Raw genomic sequence first — 22,696 nt, 5'->3', positions numbered from 1 at the left:
AAAAAAAAGCGGTGTGAGAGTGGTCTTAGCCCCCATTATATATAATGTGACCTTTAGCACCTTTTTGTCTCCTGATAGACATAATATGATGCTACCTTTCCCCTCTAAATACTGTGTTTCCCTGATAGCAAGACCTACCCCAATTTTCGGGGGAGGCTTAAAATAAGCGTCCCCCAAAAATAAGCCCTAGCTAAGCTACATGTAAAAAAAAAATACTCACTTACTGCTGGAGTTCTGGTCCTCGTACTGGTCGCTGCTGCAGGCTGCCTCGTCCTCCTTCAGGCCGACAGAGCAGTTCTTCCTGGAAGCAGGGCTTGAATACCCCGCCTCCAGGAAGCTGATACTCTGGTTGACGCAGCGCTGGATTAACCAATGAAAGCCGGCGCTGGATTAATCAATCACAGCAATTTAATGATGCTTTTTTAAAACCTTACCAAACTCTTATGAATAACCGACAGACACTAATATTGGATAAAAAGACCGCGGGGTTTATTTAACGGGGTTACCAACTATGGGGAGAAATTTGACCTATAATAACCATAACACTTCCTGTAAACTCTGTCTTACAGACACGAGTTTACCACCACCAAATTCCCCCCAAGTTTACCTGCTCACCTGTCTAATGCGGGCGACAATCCCCCATTAAAAATTGCAAAATTAGGGAGGGAGGGCAGGATGCTGCTTCCTTTCCAGATGAGAATGGCCCCACATCTCTGCGGTATTATTGTATCTTATCACCACCAGAAGGCTGGAGGGGAGCGGGGAGAGTGCAAGCATACTACAGGGACAGCCCTGGGTGACAGTAAGGCCTCCCTCACACAGGGCGTTTGCAGAAACGTTACTGCAGATTCCGCCCCATTTCAGCAGCGCTGGCATACTTTATGCCAGCGTTTTGGCTACGTTTTCAGCTCGGCTGAAAATGCAGCCAAGAATGCTAATAAGAAAAAAAAAAAGCAATACTCCCCTAGCCGCTGCAGTCCGGGTCGCGGCCACTGGTCTCTGCCGCTGATCCGGGCTTCCTCGGCACTCCCAAGTCTATTGCCGGAGGCCAGGTTTGAGAACCCCGGCTCCGGCAATAGAGTGCTGTGATTGGTTGTTGGTGCTTGCTCGGGAGGGCGAGGGTGCAGCGGGGGGGGGGGGGGGGTAAACTGGAGGGGAGTTGAGGTTAGCAGCGTCTGGTATGTTCTAGATTCTGGTACGTTTAGCATTTTGTGCTTGTGATTTGAATAGAGATGAGCGAGCATACTCGCTAAGGACACTTACTTGATCGAGCATTGCCCTTAGCGAGTACCTGCCCGCTCGGAAGAAATGGGGAGCAGCGGGGGAGAGGAACGGAGGGGAGATCTCTCTCTCCCCCCCCCCCCCCCCCCGGCACCCCCCTGCTCACTGCCGCAACTCACCTGCGCCAGCAGCCGAACCTTTCCTTCCGAGCGGGCAGGTACTCGCTAAGGACAATGCTCAATCGAGTAATTGTCCTTAGTGAGTAGGCTCGCTCATCTCTAGATTTGAACAAGAAAACACCATCAGTCGACATCTTTGAATGTTGGATGGATTTAAAATCCAGCTACCTCTGCTGCCTGTATATGTTAGGTAGGTGTGTGTGTGTGTGTGTGTGTGTGTGTGTGTGTATATATATATAATGTATGTTAGTGTTGGGCCACTACTTATGGGCCCCCACTGTGTGCTTGCCCCCAGGCTAAAATCTTCCAGCCCCTGACTGTCCTCCCTAGCTTGGTGTTATTAGGGCACCTGTAAGATGTTTGACATATATAAAGGTGCACGTATGTGCAATACATTTCCAGTAAATGACAAATCCCTTGTATTTCTGAAACATCCGGCAGATGTTCATTATATGTGACTATGTGATGCTTGTCTGAATACAAGGATAGACATAGTCATAATATTATAAACCGCTGGAATTGATATCCCAGGAGTTGTAGACTCCATAAAATGTATCTCCTGGTAATTTATCAGTAATGTAGATGCAGGTCGTGAGACTTTATTGCTAGTTTGGGGTCACGTAGTTGTTTTTCCCCTTTGGCATTAAGCTATTAGATATTATCATATGTTTTCCTCTCCCTATAGCTGTATATAAATGGCCATTGTTGTAGTCCAGGGTCAGCTGAGGGAGAAGGGATTGCATGGGCGGGGAGGGGAGAAAAGGGGCTGAAAAGAGGGGGAGATATGATTAATACAGCAATGGGAAGGAGAAAACCAGGCATATGTCACAAGAGCTGGGAGGAAAGACCCAAGGTGGCAGAAGTAGTGGCTCAGGGAGCAAGGGGTGGAGGAGCCCTGCAGACAGTGACCCAGGGGGAGTGTGACCAGCACATGATCCATGGAGGGGGGCACCTCAGACACAAGGAAGAAGCAGAGAGTGGGAGAAGGCGAGAAAGGTAAGAGAATGGGGAAGGATTCTCAGCAACCCTGGGAGACAGCAGTGCATGGAGGAAAAGTACAGAAATGGGGACAGCGACAAGTAGCAGCCGGCAGGGATCAGCTGCTGGTGTAAAGCCCCCTCTAGTCTCCCCCAACAGTGCCGCACTCAGGAATGTGCTTGCATGCTCTTTCTACAGGCATCCTAGCAACCTGCTCTCCGGCCGCTGGAGGACTACTTGTCGCAGCATGCCTTGCCACTTTCACTGTTCTTAATTTTTGCATTTCATTGCTTCCAAGAATCTGCTGCATCCCACAGATAGCCATGCATGGGCAGTACCAGGGGGAGAAGCTGAGGGCTGTGGAGGTGGGATATTTGGTGTTAGTACATGGGACATGAGATAACTTACCTGCAATTCAAATGCTGGAACCGCAATTTCATTCACCTCTAATGGCTCCCGCATTCATGTCTCAGACCACAAATGTGACTCCGCGCTTCCAGTATGTTCACCAATGCATCGTCCTCAACTCCGGAGTGCCAAGGAAAAGTTGTGCAACTTTCTAATGCACTATGGAGCTTATTTACTAAGGACGGCTTGACGCAAGCTTATGCGCAAAAACATTCGTGTAATGCAGCGTACTTGCGCATGAATGAGGTTTGAGGAGGTAGATTTGCGCACATGTCTGTGCATAGTATTGTACTTTTTGCGCATGCAAGGCCAGTTTACACTCGTGCACAATGCACCCTTTCTGTAGATTAAATGGCTAATTAGCCCAATAAGGTCCAGATTTATTCTCTTTTTCCTGCGTATCTGCACACCTGCCATAGATTTCTATGGGGCCTTTGTTGCGCAAAACGCAGGAAAATAGAGCAGGTCCTACTTTATCCTGCGCTCATGAGAACGAACCCATTGAAATTAATGGGTTCTATTTGCTGTGTTTAGCGCAAATACAGTCCTTCTTCAGGGCTTCTTCACATGGGCTTATGCGCAACTATGCTTACTACTAGGGAACGTAGTGGCGCATGAACGATTTTTTTGTTTTTTCTTGGACTATTCAAACTCTGCGCTATTGCCCGCGAATTTGATAAGAAAAAAAGCAAAAAGAAAGGTCCTGTCCTATCTTTTCTTGGCAATACTATTAATGGGCGAGAATACCGCTAGTGAAAATGAAACCATTGACGTTAATGGTTTCATTTTGTTCCGTTATGCAGTCGTGATTTTCACAGCTGCATAACGGGACTAAATCTCGCCTATCTGTTTAAGGGCTCCCACACACTTGCGTTTGCGGTTTTTGTTAACGCGATTGTCAATGGAACTTTCTAATGTTAAAAATGCAACGCAATGCACCAAAAACACAAGTTGCATTGCGATTTTAACATTAGAAAGTCCTATTGACAATTGCGTTAACAAAAACCGCAAACACAAGTGTGTGGGAGCCCTAAGGCCTAATAGTGCAAGCTTAGACTACGCCAGATTTATCACAATGAGGGTGCATGCACCTTAATCATTTTCCTGTGTTGCAATATGGACAGAACTCACATAGCAAATAACCCAGTGATTTCAATGGGTTTATTTACATGAGCGATTTTTTTTTTTTTTTTTTTTTTTCCCACTTGCACCGATAGTGCATGATTGAAAGGTCGCTTTATGTCTTTTTAGGGGGATTCTTGAACAGAATCCTCCATTATTCCGTATAGGTGCAAAAAAAATTGCATTGTATGAACATGTAAATTGAATGAAAAACGCCTTGCATCGGCATAAAAAACGCACGTTGGCAACTGCGATATCAGGCCAAGTTTCTCATCGTGATTTTGCGCTCTGCCATGTGAATGTAGCCATACAATAAGGAGTCCAAAACCACAGGCTGAGTACACGCCAACAGTTGGCAAGACTCTGAGGTGACATAGTATTTATAGCCAGGGTACATTATTCCTTATAATATACACCTCAGCTGCTGCAAAACCTCTTTATGAAGAGTTAAGGTACCTTCTACATGGGACGACTAATGGACGCATAAGTGCCCTACAACCATTAAAGCGACTATTGCTTCTGGAGCCTCCATTCACTGCAAACAGGCAGTCACTCAAAGATTGAGTGGCTCCTGCTTACACGGAGCGAGAACCTGCTCAGTAGTCTTTCCCTTTCAGTAAGCTGAAACTGAACGACTAGTGACTACTGCGTGACTTCTTGCTCATTGCCTGTTAAAGGGGCTACCCACACTGGGGTTAACACAGGCTCTATGGGGTACTAGAAGAAGGGGCTTGCCCCCCCCCCTGATGTTGCGCTGATAAACCCGGCCCTCATAATGTCACCAGCCCAGAATCAGTCCTCTAAGCATAGCGGATAGTGAATAGGAGGGAGTCTGCCCCCTTCACAGGTCCTGAAGTCACAAGAAACTTTGCAAGAGATAAGCTGCATCACAAGCAGTGAGGGAAGAGTTGCTGTACGGGAAAAGTGCTGGTGAGCAGACTGTGTGAGGGGCGTACAGGTCTGCCATGCAGAGCCCACCACCATAAAACTTGCACAATGGGGCACAGCGCGGAGGGACTGATACCTTCTGCAGTAGAGAAAGAGAGACATTGAAGAACTGCTTGGTACTTGCTGAAGGGAAAAGGGCAAGTGGCCTGCAGTTTGTGGCAAGCAGCCACAAAATGCAGGAAGAATGACCACTACAAATGCTGATCCCTGGAACATGTGTGTAATTGGTTGAAACAACTGGAGATTAGTTACTAAGAGCAACTGTACAGCAACCATACTCTCCCAAACTAACAACCGTAAGTGAGGCTGACCATCAGCAGTAAGTGTGCACACTGACAAAGACTATAGTAGCACATAACAGGCCTGTTATTGCACAGTAGAACAATGCAGTAGTTACTATATATATATATATATATATATATATATATATATATATATATAGTAAGGGGAGTGGCTCATGGGTAGAGAACTAAGTGAAATGTGCTATAGAGACGCAAGCCTTTATATCAGACACTTCATGCCGGCCCAAATATGTAGCCTTCAGTTAAACTTAGTGTTCATCTATAATTGTGTAACGCAAATATTTGCCATAGAACCCTCTTATAGCGTCTGTTAAGTCGTACAGGTACTTTATTTGCCTACGAGAGTCATCCATAGGTAGCTCAGGAAGTGCTCAGAATCGTACAGTATAACGGGATTAGCTTCTCTATATACTAACTGTTCTTTACGCATATTCCTGTGCTCGCTATCCGCAACACCCTGTTGGGGGCTGTGTGTAGACAGGCTGACAGTCGCTCATAATCACTCATTTGAGCGATTATTTGAGTGATTATCGGCCCGTATAAAGGTCCCTTAAGGGAACCACTAAGCGCTCAGTGGGCGGACAGATTGTTCAAAAAAGGGCAGGAGCCAATCCGCATTTGGCTGAAAGCGCACACCTAAGAAACGCACAACTCCCTGCAAACTTGTTGGCTGATGGTTGAGAGATAACGATTATCTGTTTATGCCAGACAATAATTAATCAACTAGCGACTATTTTTAGGTGAGCTGATGCGAAGTTATTAGCGCCCAGTGAATGAATTCTCCCTCGCCTCCTGGTTGATGTATTTGTGCAAAACTACTGTTGCTTATGTTCACTTTGGCAAGCAACTATTTTTATGATAGTTGTCTCATGTAAGGGCTCCTACGCACTTGCGTTTTTTTAACGCATACATACATGGATTACATACATGGCAATGGGAAATTTTTCATATACATATAATGTAACACCTGGAGCAGAAGGCAATGGGAAATTTTTCCTATACCTGAAGCAGAAGTTATCCCGATCCTGCCACATAAGCTCCAAACGTCCGGTATGAACACCGCCTTACTGTGTTTTGTTATAGGATTTGCCTGTTTGTATTCCGGTAACTTTTTTCATATATGTGTCTATTTTCTTAATAATTTCTTTTAATTCTCCCTCCTACTTCTTCTTCCATGTAGTCTCTACAATGGTGTCACACACTCTGCTCCTTGCAATCTCCTTTGCGGTCTTTCTAACCCAGATTATACTTAGCCGACTGTCAGACTCGCTGCTCACACTGGCCGATTCCGCTCACACCATCTCACTTGTCATTGCTCTATGTCCCAGTGTCATCCTTGCCCACTTACCCTCTTTACCCCCGCATGCCAAGGCCCGGCTCCCCACTTTCTTTTCACTACTTTCCCCACTCTTCCTATCCTCCCTTTGTCTGTCTCTCACCCTAGGGTCACTTGGACATCTCGTGCATCCGCACCACGCTCACCGTCCTGCTCTCATCTTCGTGGCTGGAGTCCTCGGCCTGCTGTTCAATGTCATTTATATGGCGGTTACTGGAGCTTTTCAAGGTAAGACCATTTCTGGGACATGTTAAACAGGTGGATTAAGACCCCCACAAACCATCTGGTACGCTTGCTTGCAGCAGGCGGTATGCCTATGACGAAATATGCTCTCATTTGCTATCCAATGTGTAGGAGAGTGGACATTAGATGTTCTACTTTCGTCAGTGAATCAGACCAGAATAGAACTTGCTGCGTTATAGTTTTTTTTGTGCACGGACCAATGGTCCATCGCTGGTCTGAAAAGCCCCATTAATTTTAATAGCTCAGAGTTTGCTCAGTTGCAAACTTGGCTAGAACCTGCAGCCACCAGTAGAGGGAGCTAACTGCATATTGTTTATGCATTGGCCCTTATGCAAACACAATATGCAGTAAGCTTCTAAACTCCTTTTAGTGGGGACTGCAGAATTTTATAATTTACTTCTATGTCTAAGGGTGACTACCCACTACAGTTTTATTTTCACTGCGAAATTCGCAGCGTTTTTTTTTCTGCAGGGGTCTATGGGACTTGTAATGTTAAAATCGCGTTCGCACAAAATCGCAATTTACCGCAAAATCGTGATTTTGCGCGATCGCGATTTTAACATTACAAGTCCCATAGACCCATGCAAAAAAAAAAAAACGCTGCGAATTTCGCAGTGAAAAAAAAACTGTAGTGGGTAGTCACCCTAAGGCTAAATGCCCATGGACGGATTATTGCTGCAAAATTCACGGTCAGACACCCTCCGCGAATTCTGCAGCAATGTCCGTCCATTGACATGCTGTTAAATGATTCTTCTCTGTCCACGAGTAAAAATCAACTGCAATTTTATGCGTAAAACTATTTTATGCGTTAAAAAAAATGGTACCCAAGTGACCATTAATTGTACCTGTGACGTGTACTATGCAATGTGATTGTGCGCACTGGTCATAGTGAATAGTACATGAAGTTGTTATAAATCATTTTTTTAAGGGGATGTTTAGCCGACTTGGGGCAATTATACATTGGGGAAAAGATTTGAATTGGGTGGTTTCACATCCATGGTAGGGATTCTGCTTTCCTGCTCCGTTCAAGAAGTAGGGAAGGAGAATCCCCATGGCGGAACGGTTCTTCTATCTATGGATGGACCCCATTGACTAGAATAGGATCCACCCGCTTTCTGCTTGGCTTTTGGATGGAAGAAAAAGCGTTGCATGCTTTTCACTGATGCAGAGGTAAAACCGGCTTCTGTCATCATTCTTCTGTTAAAATCACACATCATGGAGTAAATCTGCCAGCATGACTATCTCTCACTGGGAATCTTTTTTTACTGTAATTGAATGGGGATTGTTTGTACTGTACCTTGCTAGCATTCCCCAGCCGAAATTCTGATCTTTGTGAACTCACCTTGATCAAAGATCATCGTGGCTATGGCTGGTTTTCTACTGCCTGCTATCTGATACATGAAATGTGTATAATTAGTGAAACAAGCTCCTGAAACGTCTATTTGGCACAGCCCTAATACAAACTAGGTAGTACACACTGCAGACTAGCCATACAGTATGTTAGCCATATGTGATATTTAAAGGGTTTTTCCAGCCCCAAATGACTTAAGATGGGGCATCGGCCTCTAAAGACGTTCCTGAGGATCTGATGGCCATTTGCATCAGGACTGTTTGTTGCCAGCAATGGGAATACTGGCTGCTGCTCGTAATGACCTGTGTAAATGTAAACATTACTAGGAGCGACATTTACCAATCGTGCTACTGATAACCAGAGTGCAAATACGCAATTCTTCTAATATCTAAAAAATACACTGGCTTTGTGTTTGCGTCCCGATCATGAGATAAAGGTCTCTGATCCACCTTCTGAACAAAGCAGCTTCTAAAGTATAATCTACCCTACAGGGATTCTTCTTGTATTCACAAACCCTAAAATGTAAATTACTCCAGATCAGCTGGTCTGCTACATAGATTTCTTCATCTTGGGCAAGGCCATTGGTGGCAAACAGTCTAAAGTACAATCACACACAGCAGCTTTGTTGGAGAAATATCTGCAATTATCACATTAAGTTGAAAAGGCTTGCAGAATTTTAAGTCCTTAGTGCAGAGATATCCCCATTATTTTATTTGTCCTTAATGCAGATGTATGGAACTGATTTTCAGTCGATCTGCCATGGGGGAATGCACCCTGATAGTAATTTCATGACTAAAAAAATACACTTGGAGTCTGGAGTCTTGTGGTAATGCAATGTCTGCATCTCACAAGTTTTGGAAGGATGCAGAAAAGTTCTTGAAAATGTATACCCTTTGTAAAAAAAATTAATAAAATTAAAGGGGTTGTCCCGCGATAGCAAGTGGGGTTATACACTTCTGTATGGCCATATTAATGCACTTTGTAATATACATTGTGCATTAAATATGAGGCATACAGAAGTTATACACTTACCTCCTCCAGTGCTGGCGTCCCCGTCTCCATGGCGCCGACTAACACTGCCTTCTCCTTCCATTAGACGCGCTTGCGCTGTGCGGTCTTCTGTTCTGTTGAATGGGGCCGCTCCGGCGTGCTCGCGCCGCCGAGGTCTTCTGCGCATGCGCAGACCAGCTCTCCGACGCGAGCACACCCCATTCAACAGAACAGAAGACCGCACAGCGCAAGCGCGTCTAATGGAAGGAGAAGGCAGCGTTAGTCGGCGCCATGGAGACGGGGACGCCAGCACCGGAGCAGGTAAGTGTATAACTTCAGTATGGCTCATATTTAATGGACGATGTATATTACAAAGTGCATTAATATGGCCATACATAAGTGCATAACCCCACTTGCTGCCGCTGGACAGCCCCTTTAAGCCCGTTGAGGTAGTTGTTGTTTTGCTGCAAATCTCGTCCTGCAGTTACGCAGACAGATATGCAAATGATTAGAATTGTGGTGATTAGATGAACCTGAAGCCCTATATAAAGTCTCTCGGAGGCTCCTTGTGTGTAGTGACCTCTTTTTCCGCTTGTGTAGATTTTGTTGACCACTAGACGCCTCTACGATGCAGAGTAGAGATTTCACCCAGTTAACAGAGTTTGATAGGAGAGCGTTGTTGGAATGTGAGAAACTGGATGGTCGTATTGACAAACTGCCCGCCACCTGGGTCATTTTGACTAGACTGTTAGGAGGTGTTGGGACCGATGGATGCATGAGGGTATGTACACAAGGCGACTGGGCTCAGGACACCCTCAACAGACCACCAGTAGAGAGGATCGTCTGATCGTCCAACAAGCACGAGCAGCTCCAACTGTTGTGTGTTCTCTGCCATCCAGAGACAAGTAGCACCATCATTACAGGACTCTGTGCCTATCGGAACCATTTCCAAGCACTTGGCTGAAGGACATTTGTTCTCATGGCGCCAATTACATATACTGCCTTCGACAACTACCAACAGTCAGCTCGGTTATCAGTGGTGTCGTGCATGATGAAACTGGACTGCTACAGAGTGGAACCAGGTTGTCTTCAAATTTAGTTTGGGCACGGACAACAGTTGTGTTGGTGTCTGGAGACCTAGGGGTGAGTGTCTTAATCCTGTCTTTGCTGTGAAGCAGCACACTGTCCCCACTGCTGGTGTGATGGTCTGGGGGGGCCATTGCATACAACAGTCGGTCACCCCTAATAGTGGTACAATGACAGCTCAGCGATGTGTTCAGGACATCCTGTAGCCACATGTATTCGGTTCATGGCGGCTACCAAGAGGAATTTTACAGCAGGATAATAGTCGTCCGCACACAAAGGGGTGTCACAGGAATGTCTGTACAACATTGCCACACTTCTGTGGCCTACCGGGTTCCCAGATCTGTCACCAACAGAACATGCATAAGAACATCTGGGATCCCAACTTTGACAGTCAACGAGTTTGCATGATGTAGAGGCTGTTAGAGCAAATGTGGACTGATATGCTGCAGGATACCATACGAACCTGTATGCCTCCATGTCCACCTGTATCACATCTTGTATCTCAGCTAGAGCTGGTACAACAGGCTACTAGAGCCTCCATGCCCCCTCGTATCACATCTTGTATCCAAGCTAGAGGCGGTACAACAGGGTACTAGAGCCTCCATGCCCGCCGTATCACATCTTACATCCATGCTAGAGGTGGTACAACAGGGTACTAGAGGCTAATTCCCATCCGTATCACAACTTACATCCATGCTAGAGGCAGTACAACAGTGTATTAGAGCCTCCATGCCTGCATGTGTCACATCTTACATTCATGCTAGAGGTAGTACAAGAGGGTACTAGAACCTCCATTCAAGGGGTCAGTTTTCTGCTATAAATTATCATCTTGCTCCGATATTGTAATTACTTATATCAACGTATATAAAAAAGTTTCATTAGATTCCGACAACTCCTACTACGGGCTTGATTCTTTTTTGACAATGAGTGCGTATAGCATCCACTTAAATCTTCCACACGTTATTAGTTTGCAGAGTAGAAAGTATTAACGGTAGGAAAATAAAAATGAAACAGGAAAGGTAAGAGCTATGCAAAGGGCTCTTTTTCACACACTAATAACCTTCTATATGTGCCCCACTGTAAGCACAAACAATATCCAGCCTGTACTTAACTGCTTGCCACATTCCCCACATGCCCACTGTTATAGTAGTAATTGTATCATTCTCTGTAGTTGCAAATACACGGCCCTTCACCAGATTTTTTCCCCCCTCGAGTTTATGTGAACGGGGCGGTCACTACATTAGTTTGTTGCATCCAATCCAGTGATCTGGAAAGGTGTTATTGAGAGAATTCAAAGCATGCATACTCCAATGTGGAGGAGCCCCATCCTGCTGGAAGATGATTTAAGGTTGCAGATCGGCTTCTTGGGGATACAGGAACTGTCCCAACATGTCAGGATATCTGGGGACAGTTATGGTACATTCACAAAAAAAGGGACTGTAATCCTGTCCTTCATTATACCCCAGCCAACGTTTAATTTTGGGCTATCTCAGACAGAGATTTTTGGTTCCCCATATCTACACATTATGACAATTGACATATCATGACAGATGAAATGTAGCCTCATCAAGATCTTTCTAATAAAGTGCATTGGTGATACGATCAAGTGTTTTGGTAGCAAATTTCTGTCTACACGGCTTGTTGTCTGGCTTCAACCGTTGGACAATTTGCACTTTATAAGGATACATTCGAAGCCGCTGATGCAGTGTCATTGTCATTGAACTATCTTGGCGAAGTGATTTCTTGTACTTCTCTAAAATTCACTCGAATTGTTACAGTTTTCTCACGGAAACCCTTTGAGCTCCCCCAGACTGTTTTAGAACACTTCCAGTTGCGAGAACCTTCTGAAAGCACACCCTAAAGGCTTCCCATCAGGTGCATCTCCCCCGTACACTTGTGGGTAATTCCTTTGCACTGAAATTCTTGGTTTTGTTTCGGCGCACCGCACCGCTGTCTGTCGCGGAGCCACCATTCTCCTTCATTCCGCTGTAGTGCTGTGTAATGAGCGAAAACTTCAAAATAAGACAAAATTTATAAGACAAAAGGCCTTATTTATCAGATCTAGCAGTAAATCTGTCTTTGTTGCCCTTAGCAACCCATCACAGGATAGCTCTTTTCTTATACTGCTCTAAAAAGTTAAAGCTGCCATGTGATGGGTTGCTATGGGCAACAAAGGCAATTTTGCTACGGTATTAGATGGGGTTGATAAATGAGACCATAAAAATTGAGTCTCTTTTATCCAATGCAAATTTCAATTCATCGCTTGTCATAATTTTATCATATTTATTGAAACATGGGAGGTTTGAATGGATAACTCTGTATATTAAGGGAGTGGCTAGAGGGGATGCACATGTAGCAGTCCCATCTGGCCTCTGGAGGGGTCCTAAATGCCCTTCTGCCACACGAGAAGACAACAGTAATATTGGCACGTGGGGAACCATGGTACAGATTTTACATTGAGACTCAGGAACTTCAAATTAACCCTTTCCAATCCAATTTGTATCCTGGTTTTCCTAGGGGGCTTACTATTTTTCTGCTGTTATACAACGGCGCTATATGCTGGCTAAAGCCAGTACTGCATGAGGTGACATGTTGGATAGGCTCCGACATCAGAGAGGCTGGCAATATACAGTAAGAGAACCCCGACGGACGTCTTCCAACATCGGAGCTGTACAGCCTTAAATCATAGTGTCTTCAGACTTCAGACAGTGGATTGGAAAGAGTTAAAAGGTGATTCTAGTACAACCTCTTTATCACTTAGTCATCCTAGCATGGGGGTCCCATACACCCTTCTTTCTGTCACTGTGGGGTCTCGTCACCCACCCACACTAAGATCTGGAGCAGAATCAACCAAACAGTGGCCAAACATGCACAGCCACGGCTCCATTTATTTCAATGGGACTGACTGATTGAAATGGTTGAGCGCTTGTACTCAGCCATCTCAGACAGTCCCATTGAAAATGAATAGAGCAGCACCACTGCTCCATTCAATCTACTCTTCACTGCGGGGGGTGAGGAGTAGGTAGGACATGAGACCCCTGTATGCGAGATCAGTGAAGACCTTAGCAGCAAGACCCACACCAATGAGACTTTTATTACCTGCCTTAGGGATAAGTAATAAAAGGAGATTCTGGTACAAGCCCTGTAAGACTGTGAAGATATTAAATATATTGTGTTTTGCCAGCTACCATTCAGTCATATGATATTATTTCTTCTTTATTCATCTGATTAAACCAGGTCTGTGTCTATCGGGACTGCAGGAATATCAGCTCAGGTGGTATCTGGTTCTACGCATGTTCTGCTCCCTTGCTCCTTCATCGCTCCTCCTCGCCAGTAGCGTGATGCTCCACCTGCTCAGTCACCCGGCCGTGCACTACCTGGACCCTGCTCTCTCTTTGGTGTCTATAGCAATTATGGTTGCTGCTGTCTATTCAGACATTGTTCAAAATGGCTGCATCCTCCTCCAAGCCGTGCCTCCTTCTGCTAAATTACAGAGCCTAAAGGTGGATCTAGACTCACTCTGCAGCCATAATGGACATCACGAGCTCCACTTATGGGCACTTTCTCCAGATCACGGTGTGGCATCTCTCCATGTTCATTGCTCTGGAATGGAGGAATACAAGACTATCTTAGGCCAGGCCAGAATTCTATTTAAGCGCCATGGTATAAGAGAACTAACCATACAACCAGAATTTGGAAGCCCGGGAATGTGCGCTTTGGCTTGCGGACCTGTGTGTGCTCACCACTCCTGCTGCAGCTCTCCACATACATTAAGTAATGATTTAGTCTTGGTCAACGTCTGCACCTGAGTGTATCGGTATCACGAAGATGAAATTAATCGCCTGGTCATGGATACTTAGAAAACATATGTAATGTGAAAGAACTGAACCCATAACCAACTGTAATAGGGGTTGTATAGCAACTTTTATTTTTTTCACAGATCTTCGCCACTCGTAGCTTTTCTTCTGCTCAGTGACTAACTTCAGATCACACAAGATATTTTTTAAAAATATGATTTTTATTAATCTCTACATTAAAACTTAGTGCTTTGACTTGCTGCTTCTTTTCCTTTTCAATGCCCAATTACATCACAGACAAGATTTTGAATACAAAACCCCAGTTCCCGATATAAAGCCATTTATTTTCTACAACCCTACCGGCTGCAGCGGTGACCATTTTGTAGCCATATTGTTAGACAGAGTAGGGTTAACTGTAAATAAAGTGCATCCCCATTGTCCTCCTTCACCATTATAGTCACCTACCATGGAAGATAAAACTTATGCAAGCATTGTAGAGTGGTTTATACTCACTAAGTCCAATAAATCATCCAATTTTCTTAAGATACTTTTTACACGGAATGATAATCGTGCAGCAACGATCGAACGACAAACGAGAAGTTGTTTAGTTTCTGTGCGCAGAAAACTGACCGATGTATCATTCCATATAAACAGACAGTCAGTCATTCACTTATGAACGACTACTTGCTTACTTTGAATAGAGGCAGGCAGACCGGAATGATCCCCCGACCCGCTCAGTCTCCAGTCAGTGATGCTCGTTCGACAGATCGTCCCGTGTAGAAGCACCCTTACTGTAGTGGGATGTTAATGCTGTAACTCATCTTGGTTAGTAGATATACCATTGACTTGTATATTTACATTACACTTGAAAAATATTCTCTGAAGACCAAGGCAAAGTTGTACAACGCTCTTCCCTCCATTTAGGATGTGTCAGATCAAATCCCATTGGGTTCTCAAAATTAAGTGCAGGATAGAAAAGTCAGTCCATGAAAGCTTTCTAACTCTTCAACAGAGGTCAGCAGCCACCCATTCTTGAGTTTCCAGGGTAAGCATAATCAGGGAACTGCCGTTCCCCAGTGAGGGCAAGGCTGAGCCCTACCAAGCTGGCTGTAGCTTCATTTCCCGTAGTAGGCAATAAGTTGTCGAAGGAAATTGGTTCGTCTATATCATTGAAATCCGGAGATATCCATGAGGCTAGGTTATCATTCTCATCATCAGGCATTTCATGGTGTCTAGGTTCATTGGGGCCGAATAGGTTCATAGGGAAAAGTTCTTCGTCAATAGAGGGCTCTTAAAAGATAAACAAAAAAAAAGCAAAAGATGAGAATATAAAAGAAATATTCAACATATTCTACAACAACATTATATGGAATTTAATGTTAGGAAAGTGGCATAAGCTATAGAGGTTCCAGTGGTAACAACTGCAACTGGGCCCCTAAACCAGGTGGGCCCAAAGTCTCCGCTCATCACTTTAGTTTTACTCCCCACCCATGTTCCCACACTTACATCTTGCAGAGCAATTATCAAATCAGACCTCAGTCAGCATGTTGTGTCAGGCTTCTTGTCTCTAAACAGCATGGTCCAACTCCTCCCCTCAGACTCCCAGTCATAATATGTTTGAAGCCCCAGAGAATGTCTGGGGGGAGGAGTTGGGCCATGCTGTTTGCAGAGATGCATTGATTGACACAGTAGTGTGAATGCTGATTGAGGTCTGATCTGATAATTACTCTGTAGGATAGAGGTGTGGCGGCTATATCTTCAGGGAGCTCAGAGGACAAAGTTTTACTTTGGAGAGGGGGGGCACAGAGAGGCTCTTGCTTTGAAAAGGGAGGTGGAATGGTAGGACTTTATTAAACAGAAGGGGCATCTTTTCCTGGGGGAGGCACAGAGAGGCTATTATTTTAAAAGGGTTCAGAGGGGGCACTAATAGTATGTATTTGCAAGGAGGAGTTTAGATGTGATAAAAACTACTTAGGCAAAACCGTGTGCATTTTTGCCATGGCTGCGTTCTTTTCTACCACAGCCATGGCAGACATGCACACGGTTTTGCGGATCAGTTCTCTGTGAAGTTTTTACTGCACCCAAACTGTCCCATGCAAATAACGTCTTGCTTTGAGAGGGATCAGGGGTGCACTATTTCTTTGAGGCTGGTATTATTTTTCAGCTATACCTGCCTTGTGGGTGGAACAAACAACAAAGGTGAAATATTACTATGTGGGGCATAATTTCCCTTTGGTAGGCGCACAAAGGCGGGCATATACTGGGGGCATTATTTCTTGTGGTGGGGCACAAATGGGGGGGGGGGGGGGCGGGAAGATGTTTACTGTGGTAGGAGCAAGATGGAAAGATTGTGTCCACGGGGACAGATCCGCAGCGGGTGTCCCGCATGCGTGATCCGCGCCCCCATAGGGATACCTGCGGATGTCATTTTCCCTTGAGGCGTGGATTGCGTGTGCGCAGCATGCTCCATTTTAGTGCGGGCCTCCCGCGGGGACAGCTCCCGCAGGCTTTTATTGAAGCCTATGGAAGCCGCCTGGATATGCGGCACACCTGCAGCTGAATCGCTGCTCTCCGGCGCGGGAGAGCAGGAGTTCAAAAGAAAAAAAAAAAAAGGGTGCACGGCACGCTGCTGTCGGGCCGAGCACATCCGCCGGGCCTAAGAAAGAGAAGATCTGGTCGCGACGGAGGGAAGATCCGCAGCGTCCGGACAGGTAAGTAGATCTTTTTAGGCCTTATGTCTGCGGGAAAGGAGGGACCCGCTGCGGGATTCTGCATGAAGAATCCGCGGCGGGCCTGATTTTTCCCGTGGACATGAGGCCTAACCGTTATATGGTACCTGCTTTATTTTACATCCCAATAAAAAGTGCTCAAAAAGACATAAGTATCCCAAAATGGTACCAATAAAAACTACAGCTCGTTACACAAAAAAAAAAACAAGCCCTTGCACAGCTTTATTCATGGAAAAATAAAATAAAAAGTCTGGCTCTTTGAATGATGCAATACAATTAAAAATATATATATACACAGCTGTATATTTTCTAATAAAAAAAAAAAAAAGTTTGCGTTGTTAAGGGAAAGAACTTAAAAATAAAATTGTATATCTGTAATTTCGGTATTGTCATAATTGTACCAAACTGCAGAAAAAAGTTGGCCTGTAATTTATATCGCACAGTGATCACCATACTAAACCCTAAGAAGCAATGACAGAATTGATGTGTTTTTTCTCTGTGCTGTCTAAAAATATAATACAAAAGTTACACGATACAGTAAAATATACCCCATAATGGTACCAATAAAAACTAGAGTTCACCATGCAAAGAACAAGCCTTCATCTGGCTACGTTGAAGGAAATATTTTAAAAAGTTATGGCTTTTCAACAGTTACGTCACCTCCTTAGGCCCAAAATAGTCTGTGTCATTAAGGCCTCATGTCCACGGGGAAAATCAGGCCCGCCGCGGATTCTTCATGGAGAATCCCACAGCGGGTTCCTCCTGCCCCGCGGACATGAGGCTAAAAATAAGAATAAACTCACCTGTCCGGACACTGCGGATTCTCCCTCCGTTGTGGCCGAATCTTCTTTCTTCGGCCCAGCGGATGTGCTCGGCACGCCGGCAGCGTGCCGCGCCCATGCGCCGGTCTGAAGAAAGAAGATCTGGCCGCGACAGAGGGAAGATCTGCAGCGTCCGGACAGGTGAGTTTTAATTCTGGTACGGGTGTTCCGCGGATCCGGACGGCTTTCATAGGCTTCAATAGAAGCCTGCAGGAGCCGTCCCCGCGGGAGACCCGAACTAAAATGGAGCATGTCGCGTTTTTTTTTTCCCGCGCGCGAATCCGCGCCTGAAGGAAAAAGTGACATCCGCAGGTATTTAACTAACTGCGGGTGTCCAATGCATCTCTATAGGGCGCGGATTGGCGTGCGGGAAAACCGCTACGGATTTTAAGCCTGTGGACATGAGGCCTAAGGGGTTAAAGCAGGCATCCATAATGTTGTGTATCCATCCAAAAAAAAAAAAATCTTAAATTGGGTTCTGTTCCTCCATCCCAGGTGTCCACTCCCAATTAGTTCCAACAGCTGGAGGAAATGTTGGATATTTCTGGCTATACTGGCTGCTGCCAGCAGAGGGCTGTAGAACTCCTGCACTGCATTTTGCAGAAATATACAGTCCCAGCGTAGACAGTAATTGGGCACTCAATGCATTATTTATATAGAACTATCAAGGCAGTGTTTTGAAGTGCAGCATATGTAAGTGCTAAAGGACTGTGGGCAAAGTATGGCCCTCTGCTCACGGTGCAGCAGAACACTTCTTAGAGGTGTGAGGCTATGCCGAACTTTTCCCATCACTGAAATAACCCCCCCAGCTAGCCTGTCATTTGTTTTAAGCCCGGTCGGGAAGGGTATCATCTATCCTTAAGGAGAAGACCTAGGAGGTGAGCGAGGAGAGATGATACCCTTCCCCACCAACATCACAGGCCTCTCACTATCCAAGCCAGAAACCTACTGCACACTGATGAGGGGCAAAAGCCCTGAAACGGCTGTCTCTGTATGGATTCTGGTGTTTAGTCAATTCCCATTTGTTATAACAGTTAACACTCCAGGATATACAATTATGTCATAGAGGTTTGGGGGGAGCGGAGGGTCGATCTTGCTCCATACGAAGCGGGTGTCGGCTGTTTCTTACAGCAGACACCCACCTGCAACAACTCCGATTAGCACCGTCGCTGATTGGAGCCATTAACCTTTTAAATGCTACAGTCAATTCTGAGAGTGGCATACAAATGCCCCCATTGATGTTCGGAGGTCCTGAAGAAAAATCCGAAAAGCCACAATTGCACTTTTTTGGCTACAAGAAATATGTAATAAAAAGCTATTACAAAGTCATATGTACTCCAAAATAGAATAGAATAAAAACTATGGGATGCTCCACAGAAAACTAGCCCTCACAAAATTATGTCAACGGAAAAATAAAAACGTTATGGCTGCCAGAGGATGACGGCAGAAAATAATTAGATTTTTTTTCCAAAGCCATTATATATTTTTAAAAGTAGTACAGCAAAAAAACCAAAAAACCCCACCATCATATAAATTTGGTATCAGAGTAATCGTACTGACCCATAGTATAAAGTTAACATTCGTACACCCTATAAATAAGATCCTCCCAAAAATGGCAGAATTATGAAAAACGTTTTAAAAAAAAAAATAAATAAATTCTATGGTACATTAAATAATACCATTGAAAAATGCAACTCATCCTGCAAAAAACAAGCCCTCATACAGCGACGTCATGGATAAATAAGAGTTAGAATTTTTTTAAAGTAGGGAGGAAAAAATGAAAAATAAACAAAAGGATATATTCTTAAAGAGTTAGAAACATACTACTCATACAACAGGCAACATTTTTTGGCCTAACATGAGCAGTATTATATTGCATGAAGGTGACTACATGCGTGCATATAAGGACCATACCGTCAAGGAGATTCCAGTAGTCTCTGTAGTCAGGTCTGGCTTGCCTCCTTTTACTTTCTATCCCATGTGGATCTGCAAAAAGAGGTCAGAGTTGCAGAAATTCAAACTCTTCTGTCACTCCCTGTACCACCCGCTCCTCCTCATATGCAGTTCATGATGATAACCCCAATAATAGTACCTACCTGGGCCATCAAGATCGCCCACGGAAGGAAAGAGACGCATACGCTTCTTGCGCAGTGGGTAGGAATCTGTAGGAAAAGATTAGCAGTAATATGACGAGATGCACAGTACTAGTGAAGGTGAAGAACAACCTGCAACACTTCAGGCTCATTCACACAGATGTAAGCAATTTTGGTTGGTAAAAACCGCACCATTTCCCCTGTGTATATGCGTGTTACTTGTGCTTTTGTTGCATATTTGCTGGATTTTTGAAGGTCTGTGTTGAATCAGTGAGTCATCTGTTTTTCATGGGAGCAAAGAAAATGCAAGAAGGCCCAAGTGATGTCAGTTTTGTCACAACCCACAGAAAACAAGATGCAAAAAAAATTTTTGTAAAAAAGGGAACCCGGATGCTAATGTGTGTTTGCTGCACAATTTAAAAAACTTTATTGATCTTTTTTCTTACTTTACTTTTGAAGTCCCCCTGGGGGACTTTAACATGCAATGCTTTGATCGCTCCTGCAGTATGACGTAATGCTATAGCATTACGTCATACTGCTTTTTTTTACAGGCAGTCTATCAAGCCACCCTGTGTGGCAGTCTGCTAAGGCAGCCCTGGGGCCATTCATTAGGCCCCCGGCTGCCATGACACCTGCACGGCTCCCCCGATCTCACCGCGGGGGGGCCGTGCGGGACCCCCAAACAGCGTTCAGGGGATTTAAAGGGCCGATCGCGGCTATTGCCCGCGGGTGTCAGCTGTAATAAACAGCTGACGCCCACGCTGTATGGAGGGAGATAGCGGCGCTACCTCCCTCCATACACGTCCTGCAACAGCAGGACGTAGTTTTACGATAGCGCCGTCACTAAGGGGTTAATGAGCGATTTTTAGTCTGAATATGGACCAAAGGAGGACATGCTACATTTCTATTTTTTTTTTTACCCACAACATTGGTTCCCATAAAAAAAAAAAAAAAAAAAAAAAAAAAAAATTGCACGTCTATATACACTAATGAATTCATTGGGTCTGTGCGTTTTCCGTATTCACTCAGTAAAAAACATGGACAGATTATGAGCAGAAAATATGCCTATGTGAATTGGGTTTACGGACAAGGATCCTAGGAAGCCATCTTGGTTGCTTTTCTTGGCAACTTTACTGATCCTACCATGCGAGTGTGAGTGTGAGTGTGTATATATTATATATATATATATATATATATATATATATATATATATATTATATATATATATATATATATATATATATATATATATATATATACACACACACACACACGAGGGGCTGCTGATAAGTCTTTTTGTGTTTCTATGGTAACGAATGTTACATCACATGAAAGCCTTTATGTATCTAATATATGTTTTGTGTTTGTAGCTTATGGCAACAGTGATCTGGGCACGCGGGAAAACAAAATGGCGGAGTCTAAGGCAAAATTCACCGCAAATGAGAGCAGATGAGTGATACAATTCTTTTTTCTGCAAGGAAAGTCGGTGAAGGATATTCATGGTGATATGTCGCAGACATTGGGGGATCAACGCCCTTCATGTTCTACAGTTAAGAACTGGGTTGCCAAATTTAAAACGGGCCACTTCAGCACCAATGATGAGGAACGTCCTGGACGACCGAGAGAGGTTGTTGCTCCGGAGATAGTCGATGCTGCACACAACCGCATACTGGAGAATTGGCGAATTTCAGCTGCAGGAATAGCAGACATCATGGGGATTTCTCGTGAACGTGTTTGACATTATCCATGAACATTTGAACATGAAGAAGCTTTCTACAAAGTGGGTCCCTAAATGTTTGACCACAGATCAGAAAAGCATGCGAGTGAAAACTTCCCGGTCCATTTGTCAGTGTTTCCAGACCGATAAGAACTTCCTGGATCGACGGGTCACTATGGATGAGACCTGGATTTATTTGCATGACCCTGAAACCAGGAAGCAGTCAAAAGAGTGGAGGCACAGTGGTTCTCCTCGCCCAAAGAAATTCAGGGGTCAAAAATCAGCCACTAAGGTGATGGCGTCTGTGCTCTGGGATAAGGAGGGCGCGCTGATAGTGGACTACCTTCAAAATGGTTCCACCATCAATGCAAGGTATTACATTGAACTTTTGGTCCAATTGAAGGCAGCTCTGAAGGCCAAAAGGCGTAGCAAGCTGTCCAAAGTAATCTTGTTCCTGCAAGACAATGCCTCCGCTCACATTGCACAAGCGACCACGGAAAAATTGGTGGAGCTAGGCTTCCAGCTGGTTGAACAACCACCTTATTCACCAGATCTAGCTCCCTCCGACTATCATCTGTTTCCAAACCTGAAGAAACACCTCAAGGGTACCAAATTTCACACCATTTCTGATGCCATGGCTGCTACAGATGACTGGTTTGAGGCACAACCGAAATCCTTCTTTTTGCAAGGCTTACAGAACTTGGAATATCGATGTAAGAAGTGTGTTGGCATCAGTGAAGAGTATGTGGAATAAATGTAAAGTTTCATCCTCCTATCTCATTTCTTTCTGGGTAAAGCCAAAGACTTATCAGCACCCCCTCGCATATTATAGTATTTTCGTCCCGTTTCTCCAACATACTGCACAGGATCAGGTAACGACATTGGACGTGGAACATGTCCCCGGGATCTTATAGTCCTGCTGTTTGTTGGGGATTTGTATCCTGTCCGCAGTCATGTGACATGTGAGCAGGTCTTGCAGCTCCTTAAGTTCCTTTGTGTGTCGGAGGGCAATGCAATCCTGATCATAAGGTTCCTCAAACTTAGCAGTTGCCTGTAACACATGAGAGGAGGGTCCAGGAATATAGCTTTCAGATGGTCCAAAAGTTTTATGGATGCCACAAAACCTTTGGACTTGATACCTGAGAACTCCGGGGTTGGAATATTCTATATGCTTCCCAAAATAAACAAAGCTGGCAACTCAGGGAGGCCAATTATCTCAGGTGTGGGAACCGTCACTGAAGGAATCTCAGGATAGTTAGAAGGTGTCCTCAAACCACTGGTGAGAAATGATACCAGCTACTTCCAGGATACCACTGGCCTACTGAACAAACTGTCAACCATAGGTCCCCTGACTATCTCTTACAGATTGATCAGG

General features: G+C 44.6%; 2 protein-coding genes across 6 annotated transcripts in view; one reads left to right on the top strand and one right to left on the bottom strand.

Annotated features, from left to right (window-relative positions):
- Window positions 1-2,206: 2,206 nt before the first annotated feature.
- LOC136580538 (calcium/manganese antiporter SLC30A10-like) lies at window positions 2,207-14,078 on the top strand. The gene is made up of 3 exons (XM_066581166.1): window positions 2,207-2,396; window positions 6,339-6,722; window positions 13,402-14,078. Exons 1-3 carry the CDS (start codon window positions 2,339-2,341, stop codon window positions 13,971-13,973), a joined length of 1,014 nt encoding a protein of 337 aa, XP_066437263.1. The 5' UTR covers window positions 2,207-2,338; the 3' UTR covers window positions 13,974-14,078.
- An 85-nt stretch (window positions 14,079-14,163) lies between these two features.
- The window catches only part of RELB (RELB proto-oncogene, NF-kB subunit), a 46,836-nt gene continuing 38,303 nt past the window's right edge, over window positions 14,164-22,696 (bottom strand). For all 5 annotated transcript variants that reach the window (XM_066581161.1, XM_066581162.1, XM_066581165.1 and 2 more), the window contains 3 exons: window positions 19,608-19,673; window positions 19,426-19,497; window positions 14,164-15,251 (listed from right to left, as the gene is read on the bottom strand). In XM_066581161.1, coding sequence (XP_066437258.1) covers window positions 14,977-15,251; window positions 19,426-19,497; window positions 19,608-19,673 — 413 coding nt within the window. In that variant the 3' untranslated portion in view covers window positions 14,164-14,976. The remainder of the gene's footprint in view (window positions 15,252-19,425; window positions 19,498-19,607; window positions 19,674-22,696) is intronic.

The sequence above is a fragment of the Eleutherodactylus coqui genome, chromosome 10 (assembly GCF_035609145.1).
Source record: "Eleutherodactylus coqui strain aEleCoq1 chromosome 10, aEleCoq1.hap1, whole genome shotgun sequence".
NCBI classification, from domain to species: Eukaryota; Metazoa; Chordata; class Amphibia; order Anura; family Eleutherodactylidae; genus Eleutherodactylus; species Eleutherodactylus coqui.
Note: the sequence above shows the minus strand (reverse complement) of the source record. Positions and strands in the feature narration are given on the sequence as shown.

Excerpts from the sequence above, each read along its gene's own strand:
- LOC136580538 (XM_066581166.1), top strand. The coding sequence starts at position 2,339 with ATGGAGGGGGGCACCTCAGACACAAGGAAGAAGCAGAGAGTGGGAGAA. Across the intron at positions 2,397-6,338 it reads AGTGGGAGAAGGCGAGAAAG|TCTCTACAATGGTGTCACAC; the intron begins GTAAGAGAATGG and ends TCTTCCATGTAG. Across the intron at positions 6,723-13,401 it reads GGTTACTGGAGCTTTTCAAG|GTCTGTGTCTATCGGGACTG; the intron begins GTAAGACCATTT and ends TGATTAAACCAG.